The sequence below is a fragment of the Carcharhinus amblyrhynchos genome, chromosome 11 (assembly GCF_965287045.1).
Source record: "Carcharhinus amblyrhynchos chromosome 11, sCarAmb.v2.hapA, whole genome shotgun sequence".
NCBI classification, from domain to species: domain Eukaryota; kingdom Metazoa; phylum Chordata; class Chondrichthyes; order Carcharhiniformes; family Carcharhinidae; genus Carcharhinus; species Carcharhinus amblyrhynchos.
In genome coordinates this window covers 94,399,704-94,415,921 of record NC_137334.1, presented here as the reverse complement: position 1 = coordinate 94,415,921, position 16,218 = coordinate 94,399,704, and the positions used below count along the sequence as shown (strand labels likewise).

Below are 16,218 nucleotides of genomic sequence, written 5' to 3'. Positions count from 1 at the left end.
GGTCAATGGGTGCTATTCGGATTGGCGGATGGTGACTACTGGAGTGCCCCAGGGGTCGGTGCTGGGGCCTCAGCTTTTTACCATTTATATAGATGATCTGGAGGAGGGAACCGAGTGTAGGGTGTCAAAATTTGCTGATGACACCAAGATTGGGGGAACGGCAAATTGTGCGGAGGGTGTGGAGAGTCTGCAGAAGGATCTAGATAGGATGGGCGAATGGGCCAGGAAATGGCAAATGGAATTTAATGTTGGCAAGTGCGAGGTGGTCCACTTTGGTAGGAATAATGGTAGGAAGGGCTATTACTTACGTGGCGAAAAACTGCAGCAGGCGACGGTGCAGAGGGACCTCGGGGTCCTTGTGCATGAGTCTCAAAAACCCAGCTTGCAGGTGCAGCAGGTGGTCAGGAAGGCAAATGGGATGCTGGCCTTCATAGCGAGGGGGATTGAATATAAAAGTAGGGAGGTCTTGCTGCAGCTGTATAGGGCATTGGTGAGGCCGCAGCTGGAGTACTGTGTGCAGTTTTGGGTGCCGCACCTGCGCAAAGATATTTTGGCCTTGGAGGGAGTGCAGAGGAGGCTTACTAGGCTGATACCGGAGTTGAGGGGGTTGAGCTATGAGGAGAGGCTGAATAAACTAGGCTTGTACTCGTTCGAGTTTAGAAGAATGAGGGGAGATCTCACTGAGACGTATAAGATGATGAATGGGATGGATAGGATAGAGGTGGAGAGACTCTTCCCGCTCAAAAAAGACAGTAGGACTAGGGGGCACAGCCTCAAGATAAAGAGGGGGCGGTTTAGAACGGAGTTGAGGAGGAACTTCTTCACTCAAAGGGTGGTGAATCTCTGGAATTCTCTGCCCGTTGAAGTGGTGGAGGCTGCCTCGCTAAATATTTTTAAGAAGCGGGTTGATGGGTTTTTGATAAGAGAGGGGATTAAGGGTTATGGGGAGAGGGCGGGAAAGTGGAACTGAGCCACGACAGATCAGCCATGATCTTATTGAATGGCGGGGCAGGCTCGAAGGGCTAGTTGGCCTACTCCTGCTCCTATTTCTTATGTTCTTATGTAAACACAGTAAGAAGTCTCACAACACCAGGTTAAAGTCCAACAGGTTTATTTGGTAGCAAAAGCCACTGGCTTTCGGAGCGCTGCTCCTTCGTCAGGTAAGTCACTGGCTTACCTGACGTTGTGAGACTGGTGTTGAGAGACTTCTTACTGTGTTTAACCATATGAGCACCGTCCAGTGTAAATAAACAGCAAACAATCAAACACTATCATTGCTGTTTCTTCCTGTCAAGCGGTATTGAGACTATTGTAATGTTACTGATTCTAGTGTGACAGAGTACAACTGCACCTCAGTTCCCATTTTTATATTTTGGCTATGGAGATGTCAACAAGTTCTCTCCTAAAATCCCAATAAGCATCCTACTTACGTCATGCCATGATTTCCAGATTGAAAAAGACCATATTGTGAATGGCTGGGGCCCCGTACACTTATCTTTGTGTACCCACTAGTTACAGCCTACCAATGTAAGAATGAGCCATTTATTCCTGCTCTCTGTTTTCTGTTTACTAACCAATTCTTAATCATACCAGTGTATTATCTGACATCCCATGTTCTTTAATTTTGCTAGCCAACCATCTGTAGAGGATTTTTTCAAAAGCCTTCAGAAAATCCACATCCCTTTATCAATTATTTGGCATCTTATAGAGTAATAGAGGTTTACAGCACAGAAACAGGCCCTTCGACCCAACTTGTCCATGCCTCCCTTTTCTCTTAACCACTAAGCTGGTCCTAATTGCCCACATTTGGCCTATATCCCTCTATACCCATTTACCCATGTAACTGTCTAAATGCTTTTTAAAAGAGAAAATTGTACCCACCTCTACTACTACCTCTGGCAGCTTGTTCTAGACCCTCACCACCTCTGTGTGAAAACATTGTCCCTCTAGATCCTCTACTATCTCCCCCCTCTCACCTGAAACTTCTGCCTTTTAGGTTTAGACTATTGATTGGGTTAAGTGAGTCCAGGGTCAGAGGAGGATATGATAGACCTCCTCAAGTTGGACTCTTTACTTTGTTTAATAATTCTTTTTGTTGCCAAGAGATTAATCACATTCCTCCTGAAATTTACCCTGATGAATGCATATAGGATTGGATTAATGCAGCTGTGCAAAAATCCCAAGGTTTGAGTTGCAGACAGAGCTCTGTCAATATGATTCTGCCTGTCACAAGTTTCGTCAATGAGTTTGTTCCTCATTAGCATGTCGATGAGCACAGTAATATTGTACGGCAGCCAACAGATGAGAAAAGCCAGCACCACTGCTATGATGACTTTCATGGCTTTCTGTTTCCAGAATCTCTTTGTCTGACACAGTTTCCAGATCATCAGACTGTAGCAGAAGATCATGATAGCAAGTGGCATGAGGAACCCAATTAACTTCCACCAAAACTTGGTGATTGCTGTCCATGTTTCAGCCGATTTGCCACTGAATATTTCCGTACAGATTGTTATGCTGGACCTAGGTGGAGTATATATGCCTTTGTAGATATTTGGTAAAGACAGAAGAATGGCCACGAACCAGACAGCAATACAGGCCAGCTTAGTTAAAAATAATTTCTTCCACCCACATATCTGTGTAGAGTGGACAATGGACAGACAGCAATCAACACTGATACAAGCCAGTAACAGTATCCCACTGTAAAAGTTAACTTCCTGTAACAAGCTGATGATCTTACACATGGCATCACCAAACACCCAGCCAGATATGGCATCCACTGCCCAAAAAGGCAAAGTCACAGCAAAAAGCAGATCGGAAACTGCCAGATGAAGCAGGTAGATATCTGTGAATGTTATTGCGCGTCGATTGAAAAGTATGACAACCATTACAATCATGTTCCCTGTAACAGCGAGGAAGCACACCAGGCTATAAACAACAGCCAGTGCCATGTTGATCCAATTGCCAACAATCACAGGGGTACAGGGGCTTGTGTCGGCATCAAAGAGAGGATTATCTTCGGTGTAGTTGAAAAGGTAATAATAATCTTCACTGGTGTCATTTCCAAACGAATCGTACTGATTTATTAACTCACTGATCAGGTTGTCCATTCCTGAAAGAAAAAGATCAGTTGAGAATAAAGCCAAGTTAAATGTGAATAGTTTTGAAGAAATTCAGAGCGGATATGTCAGTGAGGACTTATTGCAATCTCTTTAAATCCACAATCTTAAATATTGTTGGTGAGTATTTAGAAAGGAATGCAATGATTAAGTTTGGATTTGCCCTATTTGACTAATTAAATAGTCTCACAACACCAGGTTAAAGTCCAACAGGTTTATTTAGAAACACGAGCTTTCGGAACACTGCTCTTTCATCAAGTAGGTGGAAAGGTAGGTTTCAGAAACATGGCACACATAGACAACAACACAATTGCAAGATAATGGTTGGAATGCAAGTCTTTACAGGTAATCAAGTCTTTACAGGTACAGACAGTGTGAGTGGAGAGAGGGATAATCACAGGTTAAAGAGGTGTGAATTGTCTCAAGCCAGGACTGTTAGTAGGACTTTGCAAACCCAGCCCAAATGGTGGAGGTTACACAAAGAGTGACATGAAACCAAGATCCTGTTTGAGGCTGAATGACAGCCAAGTTCCACATACATGGGTATAACCATAGGATAGCTGATATAGCAACAGAGAGGCATCTACCACCATAACCACACCAAGATGGAGAAAAGCTGGGGCATTGGGTTTAAAAACTGGCAAGTCATATTCAACTTTATGGAACCTTAGCTAAGCCGCACTTGGAATATAGTGTTCAATTCTGGTCACCATACTACCAGAAGGATGTAGAGGCTTTGGAGAGGGTACAGAAAAGATTTACCAGGATGTTGCCTGGTATGGAGGGCATTAACTATGAGGAGAGATTGGAGAAAGTTGGTTTGTTCTCACAGGAACGACGGAGGTTGACGGGTGACCTGATAGAAGTCTACAAGATTATGAGAGGCATGCTCGGAGTGAATAGTCAGAAGCCTTTTCCAGTGTGGAAGAGTCAATTACTACAGGGCACATCTTTAAGGTGCGAGGGGCAAAATTTAAAGGAGATGTATGAGGCAGATATTTTACACAGAGAGTAGTGGGTGCCTGGAGCTCATTGCTGGGGAAGGTAATGGAAGTGGATACAGTAGTGACTTTTAAGGGGCATCTTGACAAGTACATGAATAGGATGGGAATTGAGGGATATGGTCCCCGGAAGGGTAGGGGGTTTTAGTTCAGTCGGGCAGCATGGTCGGTGCAGGCTTGGAAGGTGAAGGAAATGTTCCTGTGCTGTAATTTTTTTTGATCTTTGTTCTTTGTTCTCAAGGACAACAAGGGATGGGCAATAAATGCTAGCCAGCCAGCGACACCAATGTCCCACTAATGAATAAAAAAATATATACTTCAAGGGATAGGATAAAGTGAATCAGAATCAGTCAGTGAGCAAGATTATTTATTTATTGCAAGTTCATATCAAATCAGTTGAGATCGGTTGTGTCCAACAATTTCCTCAACATGATTTGCACTGCTGTTGCACATTAGATGGAAGATTCACTGAAGTTTCCTGTGTATGTTTATTTGCATCATTGATTGATATATTGATGTAAAACTTGTGGAAAACAAGTGGAAACAGTTGGGCCTCTAGAAAGTTCCTCTGCAATTTCTTTACGAGTTGTTCCTCTGCACTCTCACATAGAACATAGAACATTACAGCACGGTACAGGCCGTTCGGTCCTCGATGTTGCGCCGACCAGTGGACCCAATCTAATGACCCTCTAACCTAAACTATTCCAATGTTACCCATAAGCCTATCCACTGACCATTTGAATGCCCTTAAAGTAGGTGAGTCCACAACTGCTGCAGGCAGGGCATTCCACGCCTTTACTACCCTCTGAGTAAAGAACCTACCTCTGACATCCGTCCTATAATTACCACGCCTTAATTTAAAGCTATGTCCCCTCATGTTAGCCATCACCATCCGAGGAAAAAGGCCCTCACTATCCACCCTATCTAACCCTCTGATCATCTTGTATGCCTCAATTAGGTCACCTCTTAACCTTCTTCTTTCTAACGAAAATAACCTCAAGTTCCTCAGCCTTTCCTCATAAGACCTTCCCACCATACCAGGCAACATCCTGGTAAACCTCCTCTGCACCCTTTCCAATGCCTCCACATCCTTCTTATAATGCGGCGACCAGAACTGTACGCAATACTCCAAGTGTGGCCACACCAGAGTTTTGTACAGTTGCAACATGACCTCACGGCTCTGAAATTCAATCCCTCTACCAATAAAAGCTAACACACTGTATGCCTTCCTAACAACCTTATCAACCTGGGTGCCAACTTTCAGGGAGCTATGCACATGTACCCCGAGATCTCTCTGCTCATCAACACCAGCAAGAGTCCTTCCATTAGCACTATATTCTGTACTCCTGTTAGTCTTACCAAAGTGAATCACCTCACGCTTTTCCGTATTAAACTCCATTTGCCACCTCTCAGCCCAGCTCTGCAGCTTATCTGTGTCCCTCTGCAAACTGTAACATCCATCCTCACTGTCTATGACTCTTCCGACTTTAGTGTCGTCAGCAAATTTACTGACCCATCCTTTTACACCCTCGTCTAGGTCATTTATAAAAATGACAAACAGCAGTGGCCCCAAAACAGATCCTTGAGGTACACCACTTGTAACTGAACTCCAGGTTGAATATTTCCCATCAACCACCACCCTCTGTCTTCTATCAGCTAGCCAATGCCTGATCCAAACTGCTAAATCACCCTCAATTCCATGCATCCGTATTTTCTGCAGTAGCCTACCATGGGGAACCTTTTCAAATGCTTTGCTAAAATCCATATATACCACATCAACTGCCTTACCCTTATCCACCTCTCTGGTCACCTTTTCAAAAAACTCGATAAGGTTTGTGAGGCACGACCTACCCTGCACAAATCCGTGTTGACTATCCATAATCAATTTATTTCTCTCTAGATGATTATAAATCCTATCCCTTATAATTCTTTCCAAAACTTTGCCCACAACAGAAGTAAGGGTCACCGGTCTTTAAGTCCCAGAATGGTCTCTACTCCCCTTCTTGAACAAGGGGACAACATTTGCTATTGTCCAGTCTTCCAGCACTTTACCTGTAGCCAATGACGACATGAAGATCAAAGCCAAAGGCTCTGCAATCTCCTCCCTAGCCTCCCAGAGAATCCTAGGGTAAATCCCATCTGGCCCAGGGGACTTATCTATTTTCATACTCTCAAGAATTGCTAACACCTCCTCCTTATGTACCTCAATCCCGTCTAGTCTAAAAGCCTGTATCTCAGTATTCTCCCCGACTACATTGACTTTTTCCTGCGTGAATACTGACGAAAAATATTCATTTAGTGCCTCTCCTATCTCTTCAGGCTCCACGCACAACTTCCCACTCCTGTCTCTGACTGGCCCTAATCTTGCCCTAACCAATGTTTTATTCTTGACATACCTATAGAAAGCTTTAGGGTTTTCCTTCATCTTATCCGCCAAAGTCTTCTCATGTCCTCTTCTAGCTCTTCTTAACACTCCTTTAGCTCCTTCCTGGCTAATTTACAACTCTTCAGTGCCCTAACTGAGCCTTTAAAAGGCGAAAAGCTGCAACATGCTACGGTGCAGAGGGACCTGGGGGTCCTTGTGCATGAGTCGCAAAAACCCAGTCTGCAGGTGCAGCAGGTGATCAAGAAGGCGAATGGAATGTTGGCCTTTATAGCGAGGGGGATAGAATATAAAAGTAGGGAAGTCTTGCTGCAACTGTACAGGGTACTGGTGAGGATGCAGCTGGAGTACTGTGTGCAGTTTTGGTCGCCGCACTTGAGGAAGGATATATTGGCCTTGGAGGGAGTGCAGAGGAGGTTCACTAGGCTGATACCGGAGATGAGGGGGTTGGACTATGAAGAGAGTCTAATTAGACTGGGTCTGTACTCGTTGGAGTTTAGAAGGATGAGGGGGGATCTTATAGAGACGTATAAGATAATGAAGGGGATGGATAAGGTAGAGGTAGAGCGATTCTTCCAGCTTAGGAAGGATAGCAGGACTCGAGGGCACAGCCTCAAGATAAGGGGGGGGGGCGCAGTTTAGATCGGAGTTGAGGAGGAACTTCTTCACTCAAAGGGTGGTGAATCTCTGGAATTCTCTGCCCGTTGAAGTGGTGGAGGCTACCTCGCTAAATATATTTAAGTCACGAGTAGATAGGTTTTTGATAGACGAGGGAATTAAGGGTTATGGGGAGAAAGCGGGAAAGTGGAACTGATCCACTTCAGATCAGCCATGATCTTATTGAATGGCGGGGCAGGCTCGAGGGGCTAGATACAAAGAACAAAGAACAACCCAGCACGGGAAACAGGCCCTTCGGCCCAACGAGTCCGCGCCGCCACATCACCCTACACCTATTCTACCCTGCGTGTCTACGAATGGAACCCCTAACTTAGCCAGATTCAGGGGAGAATAGTGCCAATTTGGTAAAACCAATCAGCCTAAGAGCACATCTTTGGGGTGTGGGAGGAAACCGGAGCGCCCAGAGGAAACCCACGCAACCACAGGGAGAATGCATAAACTCCCACAGACACAGGCCCAAATCCATGTATCTGTACAGCAAGCAGTGCTAGTCACCGAGCTGTTGCGGCGCCCGTCTACCGGTCCAGGATCAAGCACACCGACATGAAGTACTAGGCCACTCCCGGAACCTCCAAGAGCAGCCCACGCACGACCCACCGTGTGCATGCCCCTCGTTTGACAACAAGGTGGACCTCCACCTGCAGAATAAAAAGACAAAAACGTTAATCTTACAAGTCTGCTTTTCCGGTGTCTCCCGAGGTTCTAACCTTATTTAATAGCCCCTACCATAACCCTCCATCCTCATTTCACTCGTGTCTATCTAACTGAACCTTAAACGAGTCCAACGTTCCTGCCTCCACCATCCTACTCGGTAGATGGCCCACTCCTGCTCCTATTTCTTATGTTCTTATGTTCTTCATGTCTCATTTTTACATAAGCCTCCTTCTTCCTCTTCAGAGATTCAACTTCCTTAGAACACCACAGTTCCCTCGCTTGACCACTTCCCCCCTGCCTGACAGGTACGTATTTATCAAGGACTCGCAGTAGCTGCTCCTTGAATATGCTCCACATTTCAGTTGTTCCCAGCCCCTGCAGTTTCCTACTCCAACCTATGGATCCTAAATCTCGCCTAATAGCCTCATAATTTCCTCTCCCCCAGCTATAACTTCTGCCCTTCCGTATATACCTATCCCTTTCCATCACTAAGGTAAATGTAACCGAATTGTGGTCACTATCACCAAAGTGCTCACCTACCTCCAAGTCTAACACCTGGTCTGGTTCATTACCCAGTACCAAATCCAATGTAGCTTCACCTCTTGTTGGCCTATCTACATACTGTGTCATGAAACCTTCCTGCACACATTGGACAAAAACTGACCCCTCTAACGTGCTTGAACTATAGCTTTTCCAATCGATATTTGTAAAGTTAAAGTCCCCCATAACAACTACCCTGTTACTTTCGCACCTATCCAGGATCATCTTTACAATCCTTTCCTCTACATCTCTGGAACTTTTTGGAGGCCTATAAAAAACTCCCAGCAGGGTGACCTCTCCTTTCCCGTTTCTAATCTCAGCCCATACTACATCAATAGACAGATCCACATCAAACATCCTTTCTGCCACCGTAATACTGTCCTTGACTAACAATGCCACGCCTCCCCCTCTTCTACCACCTTGTCTGCTCTGACTGAAACATCTGAACCCCGGAACCTGCAACAACCATTCCTGTCCCTGCTCTATCCATGTCTCTGAAATGGCCACAACATCGAACTCTTCAACAGCGAGCTGAGAAACAAGCAATTAATTCAAAACCTGGCTCCTTCTTTCATTTTTCTCTGAATTTACCTCAATGCCTGTCTGATCATAAGACAAAGGAGCAGAATGAGGCCATTCGTCCCTTCAAGTCTGCTCCACCAATCAGACTGATTATTTTTCCTCATCCCCATTCTCCTGCATTTTCCCCATAGCCCCTGATCCTTTACTGATCAAGAACCTATCTATTTTTGCCTTAAAGACGCTCAATGACCTGGCCTCCACAGCCTTCTGCGGCAAAGATTTCCACAGTTTCACTACTCTCTGGCTGAAGAAATTCCTCTTCATCTGTTTTAACGGATCGTCCCTTCAGCCTGAGGTTGTGCCCTGTGGCTCCAGTTTTTCCTACTAATGGAAACATCCTCTCCACGCCCACTCAATCCAGGCCTCACACAGTATCCAGTAAGTTTCGAGATGATCCCTCCCTCATCCTTCTAAACTCCCAACGAGTACAGACCCAGAATTCTCAACTGTTCCTCATGAAACATTATCATTACTTTGATTGTTTTTGACAGCATCGTGATCAGTCAAATGTCATGTGAAACAAGAGGACAGCAAGGGAAGGCTACAGTCAGGCAAAAAGTGTAAAACCTCTCCAAGGAAAATTGCCAAGCATTGCTGGCAGGAGTTATAAACTCTCTGGTCTGCAATCCACCTAACCAGCTTGCTACATCAATCAGAAACTGTTGGAGAGCCAAATCTGCAGTGTTTTACTTTCTGTAAGAATGTCAATCACACTGCCCAGAGGGAAGCGACCTGCCACCAGGCATAGAGAAAGGTGCTAAAAGAAGTCACACAAATTGAGCCCAAATATCCAGTTAACACACTCATCCTTTCAACAGTGGACTCTTTCACCCTCTTCACCCTTTTAAAGATGCACTTACACAAGTAAAATATATTTTTGGAACACTATTGCTTCATGCCAAAATTGCAGTTTATTAAAAAGTTAAATGTTACATACTCACGACCAAGCATCAAAATCACAAAGGACAAAGTTACACACGTTAGAACTCAACTTTCCATTTGATTCCCTTCCTTTTACATGTTTTATATCTTTTGAATTACATTCGTTCACATGATTTTGATAAACCTTGTTGCAGTTTACACGCCCATTATCTCAAAGTTCCTGGAGTTGAAAGCATATATATCTCTAACTGATGTCCACGTTCTCACAGACAGGTGTTAGCTACAGATAGCTTCGGCTCCAAATGTTAACAATTTGTGCACTAACCCGAAAAGCATACAGTTTGTGACCATGTGATAAACGTGTCTTATAAAATGTATTCTGAGCCATATTGTTTAAATAAGCTATTGGTTAGAATACTGACATAAAATGGAAACAAATAAAAACATAAGAACATAAGAAATAGGAGCAGGAGTAGGCCATCCAGCCCTTCGAGCCTGCCCCACCATTCAATAAGATCATGGCTGATCTGTCGCTGCTCAGTTCCACTTTCCCGCCCTCTCCTCATAACCCTTAATCCCCTCTCCTATCAAAAACCCATCAACCCGCGTCTTAAAAATATTTAGCGAGGCAGCCTCCACCACTTCAATGGGCAGAGAATTCCAGAGATTCACCACCCTTTGAGTGAAGAAGTTCCTCCTCAACTCCGTTCTAAACTGCCCCCCTTTTATCTTGAGGCTGTGCCCCCTAGTCCTACTGTCTTTTTTGAGCGGGAAGAGTCTTTCCACCTCTATCCTATCCATCCCATTCATCATCTTATACGTCTCAATGAGATCTCCCCTCATTCTTCTAAACTCTAACGAGTACAAGCCCAGTTTATTCAGCCTCTCCTCATAGCTCAACCCCCTCAACTCCGGTATCAGCCTAGTAAGCCTCCTCTGCACTCCCTCCAAGGCCAAAATATCTTTGCGCAGGTGCGGCGCCCAAAACTGCATGCAGTACTCCAGCTGCGGCCTCACTGATGCCCTATACAGCTGCAGCAAGACCTCCCTACTTTTATATTCAATCCCCTTCGCTATGAAGGCCAGCATCCCATTCGCCTTCCTGATCACCTGCTGCACCTGCAAGCTGGGTTTTTGCGACTCATGCACAAGGACCCCGAGGTCCCTCTGCACCATCGCCTGCTGCAGTTTTTCGCCCCATAAGTAATAGTCCTTCCTACCATTCTTCCTACCAAAGTGGACCACCTCACACTTGCCAACATTAAATTCCATTTGCCATTTCCTGGCCCATTCGCCCAGCCTATCTCGATCCTTCTGTGGACTCTCCACACCCTCCGCACAATTTGCCGTTCCCCCAATCTTGGTGTTATCAGCAAATTTCGACACTCTACACTCGGTTCCCTCCTCCAGATCATCTATATAAATGGTAAAAAGCTGAGGCCCCAGCACCGACCCCTGGGGCACTCCACTAGTCACCATCCGCCCATCCGAATAGCACCCGTTGACCCCCACTCTCTGCCTCCTATTTGACAACCAATCCTCTATCCACACTAACACCCTACCCCCAACTCCATATATATATATAAATGATTATTTTGCAAACACTTTTTTCAACAGTTTCTCAAACATAACACCTAAGAAAACTATTTTTGTTGAGTGGCTCTAACTTAGCAACTGGTACTATGGCTATTCGGTTCATTTCAAAGCAATCACACATACATAAAATATAAAAACCTGCTTTAACGCACATCCAACACCCTTTCCTTTGCCACAGCAACTGTCCTGCAGCATTATACTTGACTAGATGACTGGGCTGTGTCTAAGTGTAAAATAATGATTTAATGTGCCTGACTTTGGCACCAAGATCTTTCCTTCACATCCTCACACCTCTCATTTCTCCCTCGTAATAGGCACCGATAGTAGGAACAAGATAAAGGAACTAAGAACAAAGAAATTTCAGAGCATAAAATCAAAGAAATATGGAAATATTTATTGTCATTGAGGGAGGGCATAAATTACCCAAAGATAGATCAGGGAACAACAGCATATGAGGAAAAGAGGTGGAGGAATGTTGAAATGTGTACAGAAGATATTTCTTGACATGTACGTATCCCTCCTATTGAAGGAGAAAGTAATTCTTTTTAATGTCTTAATACAGTGGAGATTGAGGCACAGTAGTCCAATAATTAGTAGTGCTGTCCCACAGCTCCAAGGACTTGGGTTCAATTCTAGCCTTGGCTGGCTGTGTGGAGTTTGCATGTTCTCCCCATGACTGTGTAGGTTTTCGTCCCGTGCTCTGGTTTCCTCCCACAGTCCAAAGATGTTCAGGGTAGGTGGATTGGCCCAAGATTTGTGAGTTAGGGGAATAGCAGGATAAATACGTGGAATTACTGGGATAGCACATGGATAAGATTCTCTGTCGGACAGTTGGTGCAGACTTAATGAGCTGAATGGTCTCCTTCTGCTCTGTAGGTATTCTGTATCTTTTTATTGGGAATAAAATGGGGCAAATGGAGGGTATTGCATTGAGGAAATAGCAAATATATTATCACTAGGTGGGCAACACGGTGCCACAGTGGTTAGCACGCTTGCCTCACAGCTCCAGGGACTCAGGTTCAATTTCCAGTTTGGGTCGCTGTCTGTGTGAAGTTTGCACATTCTCCCTATATCTGTGCGGCTTTCCTCTGGGTGCTCCAGTTTCCTCCACAGTCTGAAGGACGTGCTGGTTACATGCATTGACTCAAACAGGCACCGGTGTTTGGGGAATTTCACAATAACTTCTTTGCAGTATTAATGTAAGCCTTACTTGTGACTAATGAATAAACATTACTTTCACTTTACTAGGTTTGAAATAGTTCTGAAAAATGCCAAGGAACAATCAAAGACAAAGATACTCAACTGGAAGGAGACTAAATACAGTGAGTTGGATAAGGATTTGACATAGGTTGATTTAAAACAGGAAATAGCAGATAAAAAAAGTAAATGGACAATGGGAGGGATTTAAAAAGAAGATAATTTGGGTGTACTGAATTATTCTTTCAAAGAGGAAGAACAGACAAAATAGGCCAAAGGGCCTCATTCTGTGCCATGACATTCCATGTTTCAGAGTAGAAACTGTTAAGCAAATAACCCGTGTCAACAATTTGCGGTGGATAATACAGAAATCGAAGGAAAATAATCAGAAGGCAAACAAATAATACCGTGGAGATTGGTGTACAGCTCCTACAATGGAAAAACCTTGGCTTATTTCTGACCAATTTGTATTGGATAAAAACACAAAGAACCATCAGGGTAAAGCTACTTCATTCTGTTCATACCTAACACTTACTCAATCATTTAGTTCTGCAACAGCTCTGTTCATTCATTTTTATTTATTTTGTTTGCAATCTCATTGATTGATCAGAGTACCTCTGTTGCAAAGATTCTATATAGTGTTTGAAATCAATCCTGATTCGGAAGAAGAGGACACAGATCTCTTAAAATGTGGCCTTCCACTTTGTTTAATGATTCCTTTTAATGATTCCTTTTGAAGCCAAGAGTTTGAGCAGGTTGTTTCTGAATTTCACCCCAATGAATGCATATAAGATCGGGTTGATGCAGCAATGCAGGAATCCCAAGCTTTGGGTTCCAAATAGAGCTCTGTCAATATGATTCGGCCTATCACAAGTCTTGGCAATGAACCCGCTCCTCATTAGTGTGTCGATGAACACAGTAATATTGTGTGGGAGCCAACAAATGAGAAAAGCCAGCACCACTGCTATGATCACTTTCATGGCTTTGCTCGACAGACTGGAGGGGCTGATTGTGGACAAGTCCCCAGGACCGGATGGAATGCATCCGAGGGTCCTGAAAGAAATGGCGGAGGTGATAGTGGATGCCTTGGTGGTTATTTTCCAGGCGTCGCTGGATTCCGGGGAAGTGCCGGAAGATTGGAAAATGGCTAATGTTACGCCGTTGTTTAAGAAGGGTGCCAGGCAAAAGGTGGGGAATTATAGGCCTGTTAGTTTAACGTCTGTTGTAGGTAAAATGTTAGAATCCGTCATCAAGGAGGAAATAGCGAGGCATCTTGAGGGGAACTGCTTGATAGAGCAGACGCAGCACGGTTTCCTTAAAGGGAAGTCGTGTCTGACAAATTTACTGGAGTTCTATGAGGATGTGTCTAGGGCGGTGGATAGAGGAGAGACGGTGGATGTGGTCTTTCTTGATTTTCAGAAGGCGTTTGACAAGGTACCTCACAAGAGGTTATTGCAGAAGGTCAGGGGGCATGGAGTTGGGGGTAGGGTGTTAGCGTGGATAGAGGACTGGTTGTCAAATAGGAGGCAGAGAGTGGGGGTCAATGGGTGCTATTCGGATTGGCGGATGGTGACTAGTGGAGTGCCCCAGGGGTCGGTGCTGGGGCCTCAGCTTTTTACCATTTATATAGATGATCTGGAGGAGGGAACCGAGTGTAGGGTGTCGAAATTTGCTGATGACACCAAAATTGGTGGAAAGGCAAATTGTGCGGAGGGTGGGGAGAGTCTACAGAAGGATCTAGATAGGCTGGGCGAATGGGCCAGGAAATGGCAAATGGAATTTAATGTTGGCAAGTGCGAGGTGGTCCACTTTGGTAAGAATAATGGTAGGAAGGACTATTACTTACGTGGAGAAAAACTGCAGCAGGCGATGGTGCAGAGGGACCTCGGGGTCCTTGTGCATGAGTCGCAAAAACCCAGCTTGCAGGTGCAGCAGGTGGTCAGGAAGGCGAATGGGATGCTGGCCTTCATCGCGAGGGGGATTGAATATAAAAGTAGGGAGGTCTTGCTGCGGCTGTATAGGGCATTGGTGAGGCTGCAGCTGGAATACTGTGTGCAGTTTTGGGCGCCGTACTTACGCAAGGATATTTTAGCCTTGGAGGGAGTGCAGAGGAGGTTTACTAGGCTGATGCCGGAGTTGAGGGGGTTGAGCTATGAGGAGAGGCTGAATAGATTAGGCTTGTACTCGTTAGAGTTTAGAAGAATGAGGGGAGATCTCATTGAGACGTATAAGATGATGAATGGGATGGATAGGATAGAGGTGGAGAGACTCTTCCCGCTCAGAAAGGATAGTAGGACTAGGGGGCATAGCCTCAAGATAAAGGGGGGGCAGTTTAGAACAGAGTTGAGGAGGAACTTCTTCACTCAAAGGGTGGTGAATCTCTGGAATTCTCTGCCGTTGAAGTGGTGGAGGCTGCCTCGCTAAATATTTTTAAGACACGGGTTGATGGGTTTTTGATAGGAGAGGGGATTAAGGGTTATGGGGAGAGGGTGGGAATGTGGAACTGAGCCACGACAGATCAGCCATGATCTTATTGAATGGCGGGGCAGGCTCGAAGGGCTAGTTGGCCTACTCCTGCTCCTATTTCTTATGTTCTTATGTTCTGCTTCTGGAATCCCTTTGTCTGACACAGTTTCTGAACTGCCATGCTGTAGCAGAAAATCATGACAGCCAGCGGGATGAGAAACCCAATAATGTGCCGCACAAACCTGGTGGTTACTCTCCATGTTTCAGCCGATTCAGTACTGAATATCTCATAACACATCTTTCTATTGGAAGAGTGTGGCATGTATTCGCCTTTGTACAGAGTGGGTAATGATAGAGCAACGGCCAGCACCCAAAGGACAATACAAACCAACTTGTTTAGAAATGGTCTTTTCTGTTTGTGAGTCTGGGTAGAGTAGACAATGGATAGATAACGATTGACACTGATACAAGCCAGTAGCAAAATCCCACTGTAAACGTTAATTTCCTGTAACAAGCTGATATTCTTACCCATGGCATCACCAAACACCCAGCCAGATATGGCATCCACTGCCCAAAAAGGCAAAGTCACGGCAAAAAGCAGATCGGCCACTGCCAGATGGAGCAGGTAGACATCTGTGAATATTATTTTGCGTCGATTGGAAAGTATGACAACCATTACAATCGTGTTCCCTGTAACAGCGAGGAAGCACACCAGGCTATAAACAAAAGCCAGTGCCGTGTTGATCCAATTGCCACCAATCACAATGGTACAGGGGCTTGTGTCGGCATCAAAGGAAGGATATTCTTCACTGTAGTTGTAAGGGTAATAATAATCTTCACTGGTGTCATTTCCAAACCAATCGTACTGATTTATTAACTCACTGATCAGGTTGTCCATTCCCGAAAGAAAAAAAATCAGTTGAGAATAAAGCCAAGTTAAATGTGAATAGTTTTGAAGAAATTCAGAGCGGATATGTCAGTGAGGACTTATTGCAAGCTCTTTAAATCCACAATCCTAAGTATTGTTGGTGAGTATTTGGAAAAGAATGCAATGATCAAGTTTGGATTTGCCCTATTTGACTAATTAAATAGTCTCACAACACCAGGTTAAAGTCCAACAGGT

General features: G+C 44.7%; 1 protein-coding gene and 1 pseudogene across 1 annotated transcript; both read right to left on the bottom strand.

Annotated features, from left to right (window-relative positions):
* Positions 1-1,099: 1,099 nt before the first annotated feature.
* Positions 1,100-10,148, bottom strand: LOC145349788 (C-X-C chemokine receptor type 2-like). Its single transcript, XM_080198333.1, has 2 exons — positions 9,892-10,148; positions 1,100-3,109 (listed from the first exon to the last, which is right to left on the bottom strand). Exon 2 carries the CDS (start codon positions 3,105-3,107, stop codon positions 2,016-2,018), a length of 1,092 nt encoding a protein of 363 aa, XP_080054459.1. The 5' UTR covers positions 3,108-3,109; positions 9,892-10,148; the 3' UTR covers positions 1,100-2,015.
* A 3,112-nt stretch (positions 10,149-13,260) lies between these two features.
* On the bottom strand, positions 13,261-15,993 carry LOC145350231 (C-X-C chemokine receptor type 2-like; annotated as a pseudogene).
* Between the last annotated feature and the right edge of the window lie 225 nt (positions 15,994-16,218).